Here is a 13,713-nt window from a genome sequence, read left to right on the forward strand (position 1 = left end):
GGACTGAATGGAAAAGCGACGGATTATTGCCGCGCCTTCCCAGCTTGGAGTGGCAACGACAGTGCAGCCTCCGAGCGTTGTGTCATCGTCTCACTTTGCATGCGATTTTTCTCTTGACACAAAAAACTGGCATGCAGACGCTTGAGGCACTGCCGAAGATCCAACAAGTCTCGCGCTCGTATTCGAAACAGCATTGTTCGGATGAAGCAGATCCCACGTTCTGCTCGAAACACACTGGCAAAGGGGAGTTTCCGTCTCCGTTGATCAGTAAACGGATCACAAACAGGGAGTCCACTCTCTCGGCGAGACTGCAGCGGGACAACGACAGCATGCAGCGATCATCGATTTGCGGCTTTGCGGCTTCGGCAATCTGCAACGGAGCAAAACAACGTATACACGATATGTATTTTTTGTGTTCTTCATATAATATGCTTCGTGACGGAACTCTCGCAAAGGCGCTATGAAGCCTTCAAAGGCTGTAGGGACATTGAGAGTGCGGCGATCCAGCTGGGCGACTTTTCACTATTCGGGACCAGCTTCGTCGAAATTCAGTACCCCACTCCTTGTTCGTGAGAGAAGCGCACCTGTTTCGATTGTGGTTGCTGCGAAGTTTTCTCTCTCCTTGTAGTTCGTCGCTTCGCTCCTCGGCCTTGCTGCCTTTCCTCCCGCTCCTCTTGTCTCCTGTCTCCGTCTCCGTGTCGCCGTGTCTCAGTATTTCCCTTTCCGGTTCCACATCCGTCTTTGGCTTTCGTCCGCACTCGTCCAGTTCCCCGTCCCCTCTCTGAGGATGCTTTTATCAGATTTTCATGTAGCGTCTCGTTCCCTCGAGTTTTCTTTTCCCGCTCGTCCCGTTCTGCGTTTCTCCCTGCTCCAAAATGAATCTCCTTCCCTCGAGCATCGAAGAATTCCGCAAGCGCTCCTATTGGAACGCTTTTTTCCGGTCCCGTGGTGACCGAGCCTTCGAGTGGTACGGCAGCTACTCCGAATATAAGGCGATCCTTGACTCCCTCGACCTGCGTGTTCCAGCGGGAGCGCGAAAGGAGCGGACCCGCGAGGCGACAGAGAGAGAGCACGGTCTTCGCGAAGGTTCAGCCGAGGCTGTGCCCACCCGTCTAGAGAAGCAGAAAGAGGAGAACGGAGAGCGAAGCGCAGCCGGTGATGGTGACAAGAACAGAGGGTCGAGGATTCTCCACGTCGGGTGTGGAAACTCGGAGCTGGCGGCTGAGCTGGTGGAAGACGGGTGAGTGAAGAAGGATGAAGCCGCAACAGTGCGCCAGAGCAGCCAGAACAGCGCGCACCCAGTGGCAAGGTGAGGGCAAGAAGTGGACAACGCAGAACAAATGTCACAGTCACTCATTGACACTCACACACCGAGTGAGGCAGAGAGACGGATGTTTGTGCAGGGGACAACCTAAAGGAAGGGTGCTGGGGTGGGGAGTTGATCATCACCTGTCGGAAGTCGAGCCGACGTCCCCAAGTTGTGGAGGTGATGCCTCGACTGTCTGCCGTGAGTTCTCTTCGCTCTTCCTCGACCATGATGTTCCACTTGGTGCGCATGCATTTGCTCTCCCGACGTGCAGATACACTTCAGTTGTCAACGTCGACTTCTCACCTGTTGTCATTTCGAACATGCGTCGCCGGTTTCGCCACCTCCGCTCTGCGCTTGAGTGGGAGTGTTTAGACGTTCGAAACGGCGCGCTCGTGAAGCAGTTTGGATCTGATTCTTTCGATGTCGTGCTGGACAAGGGATTTCTCGACGCCTACATTTCTCGCGATCCGGAACACTGTGCGGCTGCTTCTGAAGGAGGGGCGAACGGGAGGGGGAACTGCCAGTTGAGCGAGACGAACGTGAAGTCGAGCAACGCGTGGGACTACAGAGAGGAAGCTCAGGTGTATCTCCACTCTGTGTTGAACGTGCTGAAGCCCGGAGGCGTTTACATTCTCATCACTCTCGCACAAGATTACCTAGCCAAGGAACTGGTAAGACGAACCAGGGTTCGGCTCTTGTCGTCTGTCTCCACGTCATATGTCCGCTTGAGAGTTCTTTCATTTATCTTCCTCTTTCTATGTGGGGTCCCCCCTTTTCCGTATATTTCACTTATTTATATGTCTCCTACATGTGGTTCAGTTATATTCATATCTGGTCGCATGCGCCCAAAATCGTCTCTGGAAGTAGGAATCTATCCACCAAGCATTTCCAGTTTGCATATCTCGCGTGTCTTGCGTTTCTGTCTTTCGCCGTAGGTTCGGAGCTTGCACGCAGCTCCACTGGCACACGTCAAGATTTACCCTCTCTCTCACAAGTCGTCTGTTTCTTCTTCTTCTCCCCTTCCGTATCTTTTCGCGTTCACGAAATCGTTGTCAGCCGCCCCTGTCGAGGGATCAGCGTTGCAGCCGGTCAAAGGAAAACCTCCGTAAGTCATCTCCCTCAGCCGTTTCTTGGAAGAGCCCTCTGCTCACATACTCCCCTTCGGTTGTAGATACACCGGAGACCTAGTCGGTCTGGGAGGTTGGCGTAGAGAGGGGTTGCGTCAGGACGAGACGACGTGTCAACTGGGAAAACGCGCGAACTGTAAACTTGTTGAAGGCACTGCGTTGCAAGAGTCAGAAGTCTAGACGGACGACCTCTGCAGGCTTCGAACAACCTTAATGTCGTAGGATACTGAAGTACAAGACGCAGATTTATGTGGTGTTTTTGTGGCGTTTCGTGACAGGCTAGCGTGCACCATCGTTGCCGACCAGAGTCTCGGCTCGGCGAACGAGACATTCGCTATTTGGGAATTGCCGAGTAGGTTTGACGCCAAGCCTGCAGACGACTCTGGATTAGTCTGCTTTTCTCGTCTTCTCGTTTGTCAGCTTTTCATCTCTGGGGTTCCTCAACCGCTCACGTGGAGTTCTGCCTTTCTTCGTCGAGGTGCTCTGCTCTCCAGAGACCTGGCAGCGGCTGTCCTCCTCGACGTCCGTCTTCCCTCGTGCCCCTCACAGCTGCCTGGCAATCACCTGGGAAGAGAAGAGTCGCGCTGCCTGCCTGCGTCCCCAGTTGGCTAAAAACTATCCATTACTGCGTATCTAACTGTTACTTTCTATGAAACGATATGTATACTGATGTATGGATGTAGAATTAACTGTTTGTATTTCTTCGCACCTATTCAACAGGACCTTTCTATCGGCTGTGTGTCTACATATCTGTCTACCTGTCGATCGATATATGTTGCTGTCTCGATTTACCCGTCGCCGAGTGTTCTGCCAGTGTATAATTGGATCTGCCGAACTGCGTCTGCATTTGTGGGTATCTCTTCGAGACTGTGTTCTCTGCAATCGTGTCAGAATCGTGCTGTTTTGCTGTCGGCTGTGCTAGGTGCGTGCCTTTCCACGTCTTCCACTCGCATCTTCCCGACCGGTTCAGACTTCGAGGGCCTGTGCTTGCACCGTGCTCAGGAACCGAAATGGGCGCGTGTCACAGAACGCCTTTGCGTAGATCGCAACAGGGGCCCGATGTGGAGGTGCCGATACACTCCGATAACTGTATCGTTCGTTGTTTGTCCCCTTTGCGTCAACTGTCTTCGCGATCTTGAGTGTCGCTCTTTCGCTTCAGAGCGCGTTGTCGCCATCAACAAGTGGAGGTTTTTCCAGTCTGCAATTCACCACCGCCAGCCCGGGTCGCGTAGCACGGTGTCTGTACACCGGCAGAAGGCTGGGGACGACAGCGCCGCGTACTCGATCGCCGTCTACGACCGCGTTTTTGAGGAGACCTGCGACGAGAAGAAAAAAAAGAAAGATGCAAGAAAGACAGACAAGAAGCGCTCTTCACACAAAACTGCTGCGCTGCTTGTCCCTCTTGGACAGGAGTGTTCGTGGCTCTACGCAACTCCTGAGGGAAATCAAGAGGTAAACAGTCTGAAGCTTTCGAGCTACGTTCGGCAAAGAACGAGGAGACGCGACGCCCCAATACATTTAAAGGAACTGACTCGTCGAACAGTCCGGTTTGCACGCACACACAACCAACAAATATTCACATATGCATAGACGAATATATATATATATATATAGAGAGAGAGAGAGAGCGAGATAGATATGTTTACATATATATATATATATATGTATAAACACATCTGTTTATGTTTGTATGTGTATTTTTCTCTGTATGGAGATTCACGCTTCTACACAACGTTCTATATAATTGCATATATATATTTATTCACAAATGCTTGTGGGTGCGCATATACACAGATACGTTTGCGTGCGTTGTCCAATGTATGTAGATTCGTGCTTCCACTCAAAGATATACATATCTGTGTGTATGTCTGCGGGCTGGCATGTCAACAGCGTACTCGGCCAGATTGATTCTGTATGGAGCTGTCGCTCTGCTGGGGCTTCGTCGTTTTGCGTCGCACATGTTTTCTCGGATTCTTGCGGCCTTGTCGCCTCGCTCTGTACGTCATTCATCCCTCTGTAGAAGAAAACAACCGCGTGAGGGTTCGCTGGTTTCCTTTTTCTGCAGCTGGCATGTCAAGCCGGTGTCTCCCGCCTGCTGGTCGTCACTGCCGGGGTCGACCAGTTCCATGCAACTTCGGCTGGTCGAGAAGGACCGAGCGTAGGAGGGCAGAAGGCGTCTGTGTTTGATGCCATGAAGGAGGAACTTGCGCCATACCTCGCGGATCTCGCCCTGCCCGGAGGTGTAAGAAAACACAGCGTCTCGACACACTTCGTCATGTACACAGTGAACACATAATGCATGTTCAGAACAGAAATCGCGCTGGTCATCCATGTATACATATATATACATATATGCATTTTTATTTGGACTGCGAGAGCAAGCAGAAAGAACGTCTTATTTTTTAGTCCATAAATATATATATATATATATAAACAAGCGTGTGTAGTGGGACTTTGCGAGAAAAATTAAAGCGATGCGTGTTTTCAATCAGCGTAAATCTGTTTTACTACTGCGTGAAAACTTCGAGTTTTAGACAAAGGCGCGTGCAAGTGCAGATGAGGAGAAATTGGTGAAAGCATATCATGGATAGTTTCATATTGGCGCAGTGTTGCATGGTGCATGCGTTTTGACAGTTTTGATCGGGGCTGGGTCGCTCTGGGACCCTGTCCGTTCCCTGCGAGATTGCGGTGTACGTACACTGGCTCTGGATTCGTGCTGGAGATACACCGTGTGTAGCTGCATATACAGGGTGATGGAGTGGCTTGCGCCTGGGGGGCTTTAAACGCACTATGTTTCAGTTACTTCAGGTAACTCGCCTTAGTTGTTTGCCTTTGAAGTGAAAGCGAAGCTGCTTTCTAGGTGTCCGGTTTCTGTATCACCCTTATGCCCACTAGCGTCTCCTTCCAGTGTACAGACACCCGAGGTTCCGCCGGCTTCTGCGCGCAGAGTAGGCTCCCTTTTTTAATGGTGCGCTTCGCACATGCGCGAAAGAAAACTGTCTTGGAGTCGATAAACAGATGCATTCTGAGTCAGATGTCTCACCACCAACTCCTCGCAAAAAGAGAAAGGTGAAGAGTTCTTTCTGTCGTTCTCGTTCAGGGCGAGATTCCCGTCTTGGTCGTGAGCGAAGAGACGTCGGTGCATGCAGAGCTCGCTTGCGTGCGGTCGCCTCTTGCTGGCTGGATCACCGTTCGCGACGTCGAATGCGAAGCGGAAAGTGACGGAAAACGGGGGGCGAAAACCGACGAAGAGACCTACGTTTGCCGGCAAATGATCTTCTCCTGCAACCCGCAAGCAGTCCAATCTGAGGTCAAGGTGAGTCGTCGAAGAGACGATAAAAGTGGGGAGGACTTGCACGTTCATATCTGGATCTGTATGTTTGTGTATATGCGCGAGTCCATACGTATGTACACGCCTATGTTGTGTATATGCATATGTATATGTACACGTAGATATACGTAGATGCCAATATACCAGGGCGGTGAGACATGGGAGAAGCGCGCATAGTGAAGAGGTGGAAGTGGTGGATCCGTTGGGAGGTGTCTCAGACTTGTGGAGGAGAGAGAGAGAAGCGTTAGAGGATGATGGACGCGTTGTGTTTTCTATCGTCCTTTCAACATGCCTGCACTGGCACCCACGGCAAAGACGTTCTGCACATCATGGTCCTGAGGACGCGCGTTCACGCACAGAGAGAAGAACCGGCAGTATCCTACATCTCGCGGCGTTGCTGAGATTCGCACAAGTCGCAGAACGCCTGCTCCATTGTATCCGCGTCTTTGCTTCCCTTCTGCCTCCCTCTCTTGCTTCTTCATGGCTTTCCTCTTCTTCTTCTCTGCTCAGTGCCTGGGCTGTGGGCTCGAGTCACATCTCTGCTGCGAACGAACATGTATTTTTAGATTCGACTGCCCGCGGCGAAGAGCGAAGGCTCTCGGCCTCCAGAATTCCTCTTTTGCCAGTCGACCTGCGCATACCATCTTGCCATCGCGGCAGGTGAGTCTCTGTGACTTTTCTTCGCTCCGACGTCGTGTGGTTCCTCAGCCCCTCTGCCTCGGCCGCGACGCTGACCTTCGTTCTCGCTCTTCTCTTCGCGTCCAAACTCGCGCGCGCCAGCAGCCATCCCTGTCGAGTCAGGTTGCTGCTGTTCAAAGAAAGGATGCTTCGTGTCTCCTGTGCGTTCGCTTTGTGTCTCCGGCGTTTGCGTTTATGTCTCGGTGAGGAATGTGAGAGGCTGGGGACTTCTTTTTCGTTTGCTTGAGAGGGTGGTCTGTTGCATTCTTGGCTAGGCTTGAGTCACGCTTCTACCCTGTCTGATTCATTTGTAATAACGCGAGCGCTGCATGCGTTGCGCGTTTCCTCTCAGCTTTCGCGCTTTTGCCGGAGGAGACTCTCAGCCGGGACGCGCCGCAGAAGCCGACCCTCGTTGCGTCGCTGCTCGGCCTCGGTCGGTCAAGATAACGACGAAGCAAAAAAAGAAACCCAGAGAGAGCAGCAGGGGAGGACGCAGAGAGAACGGAAAGAAATGGAATCAGTCGGCGAAAGGGAGAGCAAGAAAACAAAGGGAAAGAACGGTAGAAGAGAAACGGATGAGGAGGGTAACGGCGCGAACAGAAGGCAGCAAGGAGAGCATGGGAGAGAACAGCAAAGGCGAGGAGAGCACGACGAAGAAAAGAGAGGACCAGTGAAAGAAATAAAAAGTTGCAACATGAGAAGAGGAGTGGAGTGAATTGAAGAATGAACATAGAAACTAGAGAAGAGAAGAGTGCGTCGAGCGTGCACTGCGCCCGAAGGTAGAAAGCGAAGAAGAAGGCTCAATTGCGTCGCCTCGCGACAAACGAAAACAACATGACAGAAGCTGGGGCTCGCACGATGGGGTTTGCTGGCAACATCCTTCTTTGCTCACGTCTGCTTCTTTCGCATTCGTCTTTGCGTGTCTCTCTCAAGAGTGCGTTTATCTCGCATCTTCATCGATTGCTTCGAACCTTCTTTTCAATTGACAGTTTGTCCCTCGTTTTTATGTGTCTGTGGGAACGTCTGCGAGTTCTTTATTTGTCACTCCGTCGAGGCGACCTTTGCCCCCTTAATACGTAGCCGTTCTCTGTGCGTCGTCACCAACTCTACGTCTGTCTGCGTGACAGTCTCTTGCTGTCGCTCGTCCTGGTCTCTGCATCTCTCCGAACTCGTCTCGCGCCTCGGCCTCGTTTTTTTTACCGCGTTGTGTCCGTAAACGGACGTCCGTGGAGCGCGTCCAGATGTCTGTCAATCCCTCGTTCAATCGTCTCCTTGCAGCGTTCTCGCGTCTGCCCTGCTGCATCGTGTCTTTCTGTCTCGTCGCGCAGGCGGTGGTGTCTTGGCGCAGCTGCTCGTCTGTCTGTTCGGCGCCTCCTTCGAGTTGCACCTGGCGTGTGTCGACCTGGACCCGGTGGTGCTTCAACTCGCGACGCAAGTAAGGAGAGACAAAGATCAACAAGAGCAAGTGAATCGCCTCGCTATTGTTGTGTCCGTCCTGCGACTCTGTGCTCGAGCTGCTTCCTGCAACCTGAGCTCTTCTATCACCTTCAGACGGACAGGGCTCCGTCGTACCGCGACCCGTCGGAGGTCGGCGAGACTGGCATGCCTCAGAGGTCTGTACACTGCTCTTTCACGGTTCCTCAATCTCCTCTGCGTCGTCCCCCATCCTCGCCTTGCTTTTGCCTCTGCGCGCGCTGTCAGCCGGCGTCTCGAGAGACCGCTCAGCCGTCGACAACATGCGCTGGAGAGCGAGACCGTCTCCCGTGGTGCATCGGCGCCTGCTGCCGAGTCTGTTCGTCCGTTTGTTGCGCGTGTGCTCAGTTTTTCGCGTTCCACGAAGCGCCACCAACTCTCACGGCGACCGTGGACGACGCGCTCGCTTTCGTCGAGCGCCTGCCGGCGCACTCTCAAGACGTCTTGGTCGTCGACATCAACAATTCGGCTTCTTCGTCTGCCCTGACCTGCCCCTCGGAGGCGATGCTGCAGGCGAACGTCCTCGAGTGCATGAGGACCAAGCTGAGGCCTGGCGGGATCCTTCTATTCAACCTGCTCTCCAGATGTCCTCAAAGCAAACGAGAAGTGAGTGAACGGGGACGGGCAAACGAGAGAAAGGAAGAAGGCGAGAAGGCGCACAAACTGTAGGGACAACAGCCTGATCTCTCCCGACAGTCCAGAGTGACGAAGAGGTTTGGCACCGTGACACAGGGAGGAAAGAAGGGAAGGCGGACAAGAAAAAGAGATGCAGAGGACGAACGGGAACGACGACGACGAGGAAAGAGAGCGAAAGGAAAACGCGACTAAACAGAAGCGGCATGTACCGCAGAGACAGATATAGCAACTTGCAACAGGTGCGAACGACGGGTTCAGGGCCTAGGAAAAGAAACAAAAGTAAGACGCAGTCGCCTTTTGACATGAAACAAAGAACAGATAGACCTTACGTTTGACGCTGTTTGAGCTCTGTGACACTTGCGAGAAGGAACTCCGTTTTGATTTCCGAATCTCTGCAGATCATCGGGCGCCTCACGAGCATCTTCTCTTTTGTCTCAGCCTTCTCGATGCCAGCGGTGAGTCTTGGAGTCGACGCGGAGCGGCTTCTGGGTCGTCCTCGCTCGTTGACTCAGGTAGCCGCTCGTCCATGTTCTTCCCCGGTTCGGTGTGTTTCACTTCTCTGTTGATTTCTCTCTTGTTCGCCTGCTTCCTAGCGTTCGACTCGTCGGTCCTCTCCCCCGTCTGCCTCCCGTCTCGCGTTTTAGGATTTTTCTCTCCGGCGTCTTCTGCCCCGCGTCCGAATTCTCTTGCGCTCTGCCTGCGGTGCTCATGGAGGGCAGAGGGATGGGGCGCCCGGCGACAAGGCGCTTTCCCCTTCTCGTTCCTCCCCCCTTCGTCTTTTGTGGTCTCTGCCTGTCGTGGTCGCGCGGCCAGGCTTCGAGGATCCCTCTGTGTTGTGCATGCGTTCCTCTGCTGCTTTCTCGCAGGACGTTAATGAACTGATCGTTTGTGGAACTGCGCCTCCCTCGCACGTCACCACACCGGCCGATCTTCAAGCTCGTCTCGACGCCCTGGTGAGACGCTTTTCACGAGTGTTCGTCTCCACATCCGTTTTGTTATCCACGCCTTTCTAAACATAGGTCGGCGTCTAGATATACTTATATCATAAAGGGATGTATGAATATCTGTGTCTACGTCGAGTTGTTGAGGATGTGCATATATATATATATATATACGAAGACCGAGTCTCCAGTTCTACAGAGGCATACATACATGCGTATATATATAGGAAGAGAATCTGTATCCATCTGTAATCGGTTTCTTTCGCTTCGTCTGGAACTCTCTCGGTGGCATTCCATTCCCTCTTTTTCTGTCTCGTTTCGTCCCTCTCCGTTCCCGTCGGTGTATTTTTCTCTTGTCGTTTGTCGGCCGGTTTTTTCTCGATCTGCGTTTCTGCCTCACGTCTCTGTCCCTCGCTGAGCCTTTCGCTCACTGCCGTGCAGTTTCGGCCTCTCCTGTCTCTCTCCTTTTCCGTTTCTCATCTCTCTGTCAGTCTCGACCTGCCTCGGTTGTCCCTGCTTTTTGTCTCTCTCGACTCTCTCGCTCGCTGCTCCCTCATATGACTCTCGCTCTCTGGATGTCGCGTTTCTTCTCCGTGTTTCGTCCGTTTCTTTCCTCTCCAGTTTTCAGCAGTGGGAGAAGACTTGTCGAAAGTCGGAGCCGACGACGCCCGCATGCTTGCGGCGGAGAAGTCAACTTGGCGGGGCTGGAGTCAAAGGTGGAGGATTCTCGAGAACTCGAAGAGAGAAGACACAGACATGTCAAGTACCTAACTCCGCGAAGACTGCAGAGACAAAGCGTGAAGAGCTCTCACCGTTCCTGACAAGGCAGAGACGCCAGAGACAAACACTGGGAGGAGCCGAGAGAGCCAGAAAGCAGAAAACGTTCTTTCTCCGCTCTTGACAAGCAGGCCAAGGCGAGAAACCACCCGCAAGAAGTGCAGCGATGATGCAGTGAAGAGCCAGCGTTTCCCCGTCTTCTTCGTTATTTGTTTTCTTCCTTTTCTCCTCAGGAGGCGCACCCGGTCGCTGGCGTTGCACCGGAGCCCGGGAGGTAGAGGGGTGGAAAGGCAGAACGCCGAGATCTGGAGGAGCTGCGACTTGTCAGAGTTTTTCCATTTCTATTTCGCGTCCAAGTCTCGGATTTCAGAGGTCTGTGCAGAGACGTTTGTGCGTTTCTATGCGTGTTTCTCGGAGTGTATTGTCCGGGAGGAAAACTTGAAAAACTGAGTTCCACCCCATTGTCTAGGCATTCAAGAACCGAGCATCAAACAGCACGAGGCGAAAGGAATGGAAACGTACTCTCCGGAGTCGTTAGATGCAGCAAATCCGTTTCCGATTACCACACCGGACAGTCATTAACTGAGGTGAAAAGGACGTAAGACTATCGAATATAACGGTGCGTCATATTCAGAATCCTAGGCACGGCGATATCTGTTTGTTCAGTTGCGCAACCTGAATTCTTCCATTTGTTCTTTTGAATAGCATGAGAATTGCGTACACGTGAGATGACAAGAAGCAGCCCGAGAGGGAGACGAATAGAAACCCGCGAGTCGTTGTTGCAATAAAAAACCAATTTAGACAACGTCTTTCCGACACGTGGAAGATGAGAAGGGAAAACTGGAAAGAATGCCTGCATCAGAAAAAAGCATCCATGGCTCTCGGTGCAGACATGCGGGTCTTCGCCAGGTGGAAACGCCTCACGTTGCGCGAGAGACACTTGGGGACTGAGACAAGCTCGCTTTCCTGGTCAACAGACAGTGCCCTGCAGATACACTGCAGCGCCGACCACGAGAGCCATGCAACTCCAACGTCCGACAGCAGTGATGGAATTCGAGGAACGCGGATGTCCGAAAACGATGAACCTCGCGCACACCTGTTTCCTGAGCATGACTGACTTCCAAAATATGGCTCTTGTTGTTGGGCGCAGGTCTCTAAAAAGACCTATTGAAACCCGCCACTTTTGGCTTTATTGAGCAGACTGTTTGCAAGCCTGGTGACCCCTGTTACAGTTCCCGTTGAGAAGAGCCTCTCTCGATGAGGCGGGCAGGTCTGCCACGTAGTCAAATATCCTGAGATGTTCATGTTTCTCTCTTCTTCCTCACGCAATTCTTTCCTCCTGTTTCGTCTCTTTTCGTCGCATCGGCTGGCCCTCAACCCTCAGCAAATTCACCTGCCGACCGCCTCTTCCCGTCTACTTCTCAGAGGCGGTCGTGCCCAGACCCTAACGTCGCTCCTCTTTGAAATCTATCCCCAAAGGAAATATACATTTTGAGAAGATATAACTATATAAAATATATCCATATATATATGTATATATACATATATATAATTATATATTTAAAATAATATATATATATATATATAAGTGTTTCGTTTTCTCGAATGGCTCCAAGGCTGTCCAAATATATATATCTAAATATATATGTGTTTTTATTTCGACTCCACGACAAATGTGCGTGTGCCTGCAGATACGCTGTGCAAGCCACTTCGCTTCTGCATTGTTCTCATGGTGAACCAGATAGTGGCCTTTCGCTACTCATGACCCCTGGCAGCAAAACAAGCAAAAAACATATTCATTTACTTGTAGTTGTAGCTGTTGACGCATGCATGTCCACGTTGCAAGTTGCCTCGGTTGTGGGCCATGACCGACGTTGCTCGCATTTTCAATTGAAGGGAAAGGAGCTACGTCTCATGCATCTCCGGACTTCGCCGGGACCTCTTCTAGGTCCTCTCCAGGCGTCTGTGCAGCTTCTGGCTTTGGAGGAAATCTGTCTCCCCCAGAAGCAAGAGTCTTGTCAGTTCGTTTCCCTGTCAGGTGAAGCGACACGCTCTTCACACTCTGCCCCCTCCGCGCCCAAGCGGCATAGAAACGCGTGACCTGCGGTCCGCCAGTCGATTCTTCGAAAAGGTGAGCAGGGCCGCTATGGACGCAGAAAGTGAGGAAGGAGAGAGCAGCTGTGAGAGCAGTGAGGGAACCGACGAGCATCCCTGCCAAGCCGTTGTACCCCATATTCCCAAACAGACAAACCAGCGTGTGCCAGACCTGAAGAAGAGAACATTCGCCGGTGCAACAAGAAGGGAACCAATACGGACAGAGAGAGAAGCAGAGGAACCACGCGTGAGAAAGGTGGCGACTCCTGAAGACCTGGGCACTCGAGTCCAGGGAGCAAAACGCAGTAGTGTGAACAGAGAAAACGGTCGAATTTACAACAATCTGTTCTCAAATGTAAAATGGTACAACCTCTCAACCAAGGACGGGTTTTAACATCTAAATAACATGCATGGCTATAATAAAGTCAGACCTATTTAGTCACAAAGTTACATTTTACCGCTGCCAGGCAATCAACCAACCAATCTATGTCTGCACATCAGTGTATCGACAAGGATAGAAGTCGTTTAGTACCAAACACAGAGCAGCAGAAAGGAGAAGGGGGAAGGAACCAATTCCCAGTGGCGAGAGGTGTAAAGAAGGAAAAGGCAGGCGGAGAGGTGTCTCTTACCCCAAACCGGATCCAGTTCCGGGTGATAAAGGGCATGTGAAATTTATGGCTGTGCATCAAGATGGTCATCATCCCCATGATGAAAGGCGTCCAGGCGTCGCCTAGAAAAGAGCCAGAAGAGTGCGCCCACAGAAAGAGAGGAACAGTCGACACGAAGAAGACCCGAAAAAGAAAGGGGGGAAAATGGAGGACAAAAGAACGGCAATCGTCTGACACAGGGGCACACAAAACAAAAGGTCTGACTCCGAGTTCTCTTTCTTCTCTGAATCCTAAGAATCAAAAGAAGCAGACGAGAAAGAAACTCCATACAACGCTCTGCTTCCTGCATTATCTCTCCCTCACTAGTCTTCGAGCAACTCCCTCTATCCTTCCGTCCTTCCCTGCTCGTCATCTGCTTCCGACCCTCGTCCGCATTGACGATTCTCGCTTTTCGTCGACTTACAGAAAACATCGGAGTCCAGGGAGAAGACGCCTTTTCGCCAGCTACGAGAGTTCACATCTTTGAAGAAGTCCCGGGAGTCGTACTCGAGCGAGGAAGTCAAGTCGAAGCAGTGGACGACCCACAAAACGAGAGTGAAGAACCCCGATACGATGCTTGTCCACTTGCACGTGGCAACGAGTCCATTCACAGAGAATTTCTCAGGTGTCTTTCCCTGATAATCCTCCATCTTGCAAGAAAACAAGGGAGCCGGCGGGCGGCGCTTGACGGCCCCGATCT

The 13,713-nt window shown here is 51.9% G+C and overlaps 2 protein-coding genes across 2 annotated transcripts; one reads left to right on the plus strand and one right to left on the minus strand.

The window, feature by feature from the left end:
- Positions 1–24: 24 nt before the first annotated feature.
- Positions 25–11,778, plus strand: TGME49_213740 (hypothetical protein). Its single transcript, XM_002371070.2, has 14 exons — positions 25–1,240; positions 1,581–1,980; positions 2,245–2,414; positions 2,715–2,788; positions 3,596–3,888; positions 4,502–4,678; positions 5,537–5,752; positions 6,334–6,427; positions 6,798–6,878; positions 7,774–7,880; positions 8,267–8,524; positions 8,953–9,009; positions 9,421–9,507; positions 10,117–11,778. Exons 1-14 carry the CDS (start codon positions 876–878, stop codon positions 10,264–10,266), a joined length of 2,529 nt encoding a protein of 842 aa, XP_002371111.1. The 5' UTR covers positions 25–875; the 3' UTR covers positions 10,267–11,778.
- Positions 11,769–13,663, minus strand: TGME49_213746 (hypothetical protein; the record flags this gene model as incomplete). The annotated part of the gene is made up of 3 exons (XM_002371071.2): positions 11,769–12,538; positions 12,996–13,096; positions 13,438–13,663. 3 exons carry the CDS (start codon positions 13,661–13,663, stop codon positions 12,185–12,187), a joined length of 681 nt encoding a protein of 226 aa, XP_002371112.2. The 3' UTR covers positions 11,769–12,184.
- Positions 13,664–13,713: the final 50 nt, after the last annotated feature.

This window comes from Toxoplasma gondii, chromosome V (genome assembly GCF_000006565.2).
Source record: "Toxoplasma gondii ME49 chromosome V, whole genome shotgun sequence".
Taxonomy (NCBI): domain Eukaryota; phylum Apicomplexa; class Conoidasida; order Eucoccidiorida; family Sarcocystidae; genus Toxoplasma; species Toxoplasma gondii.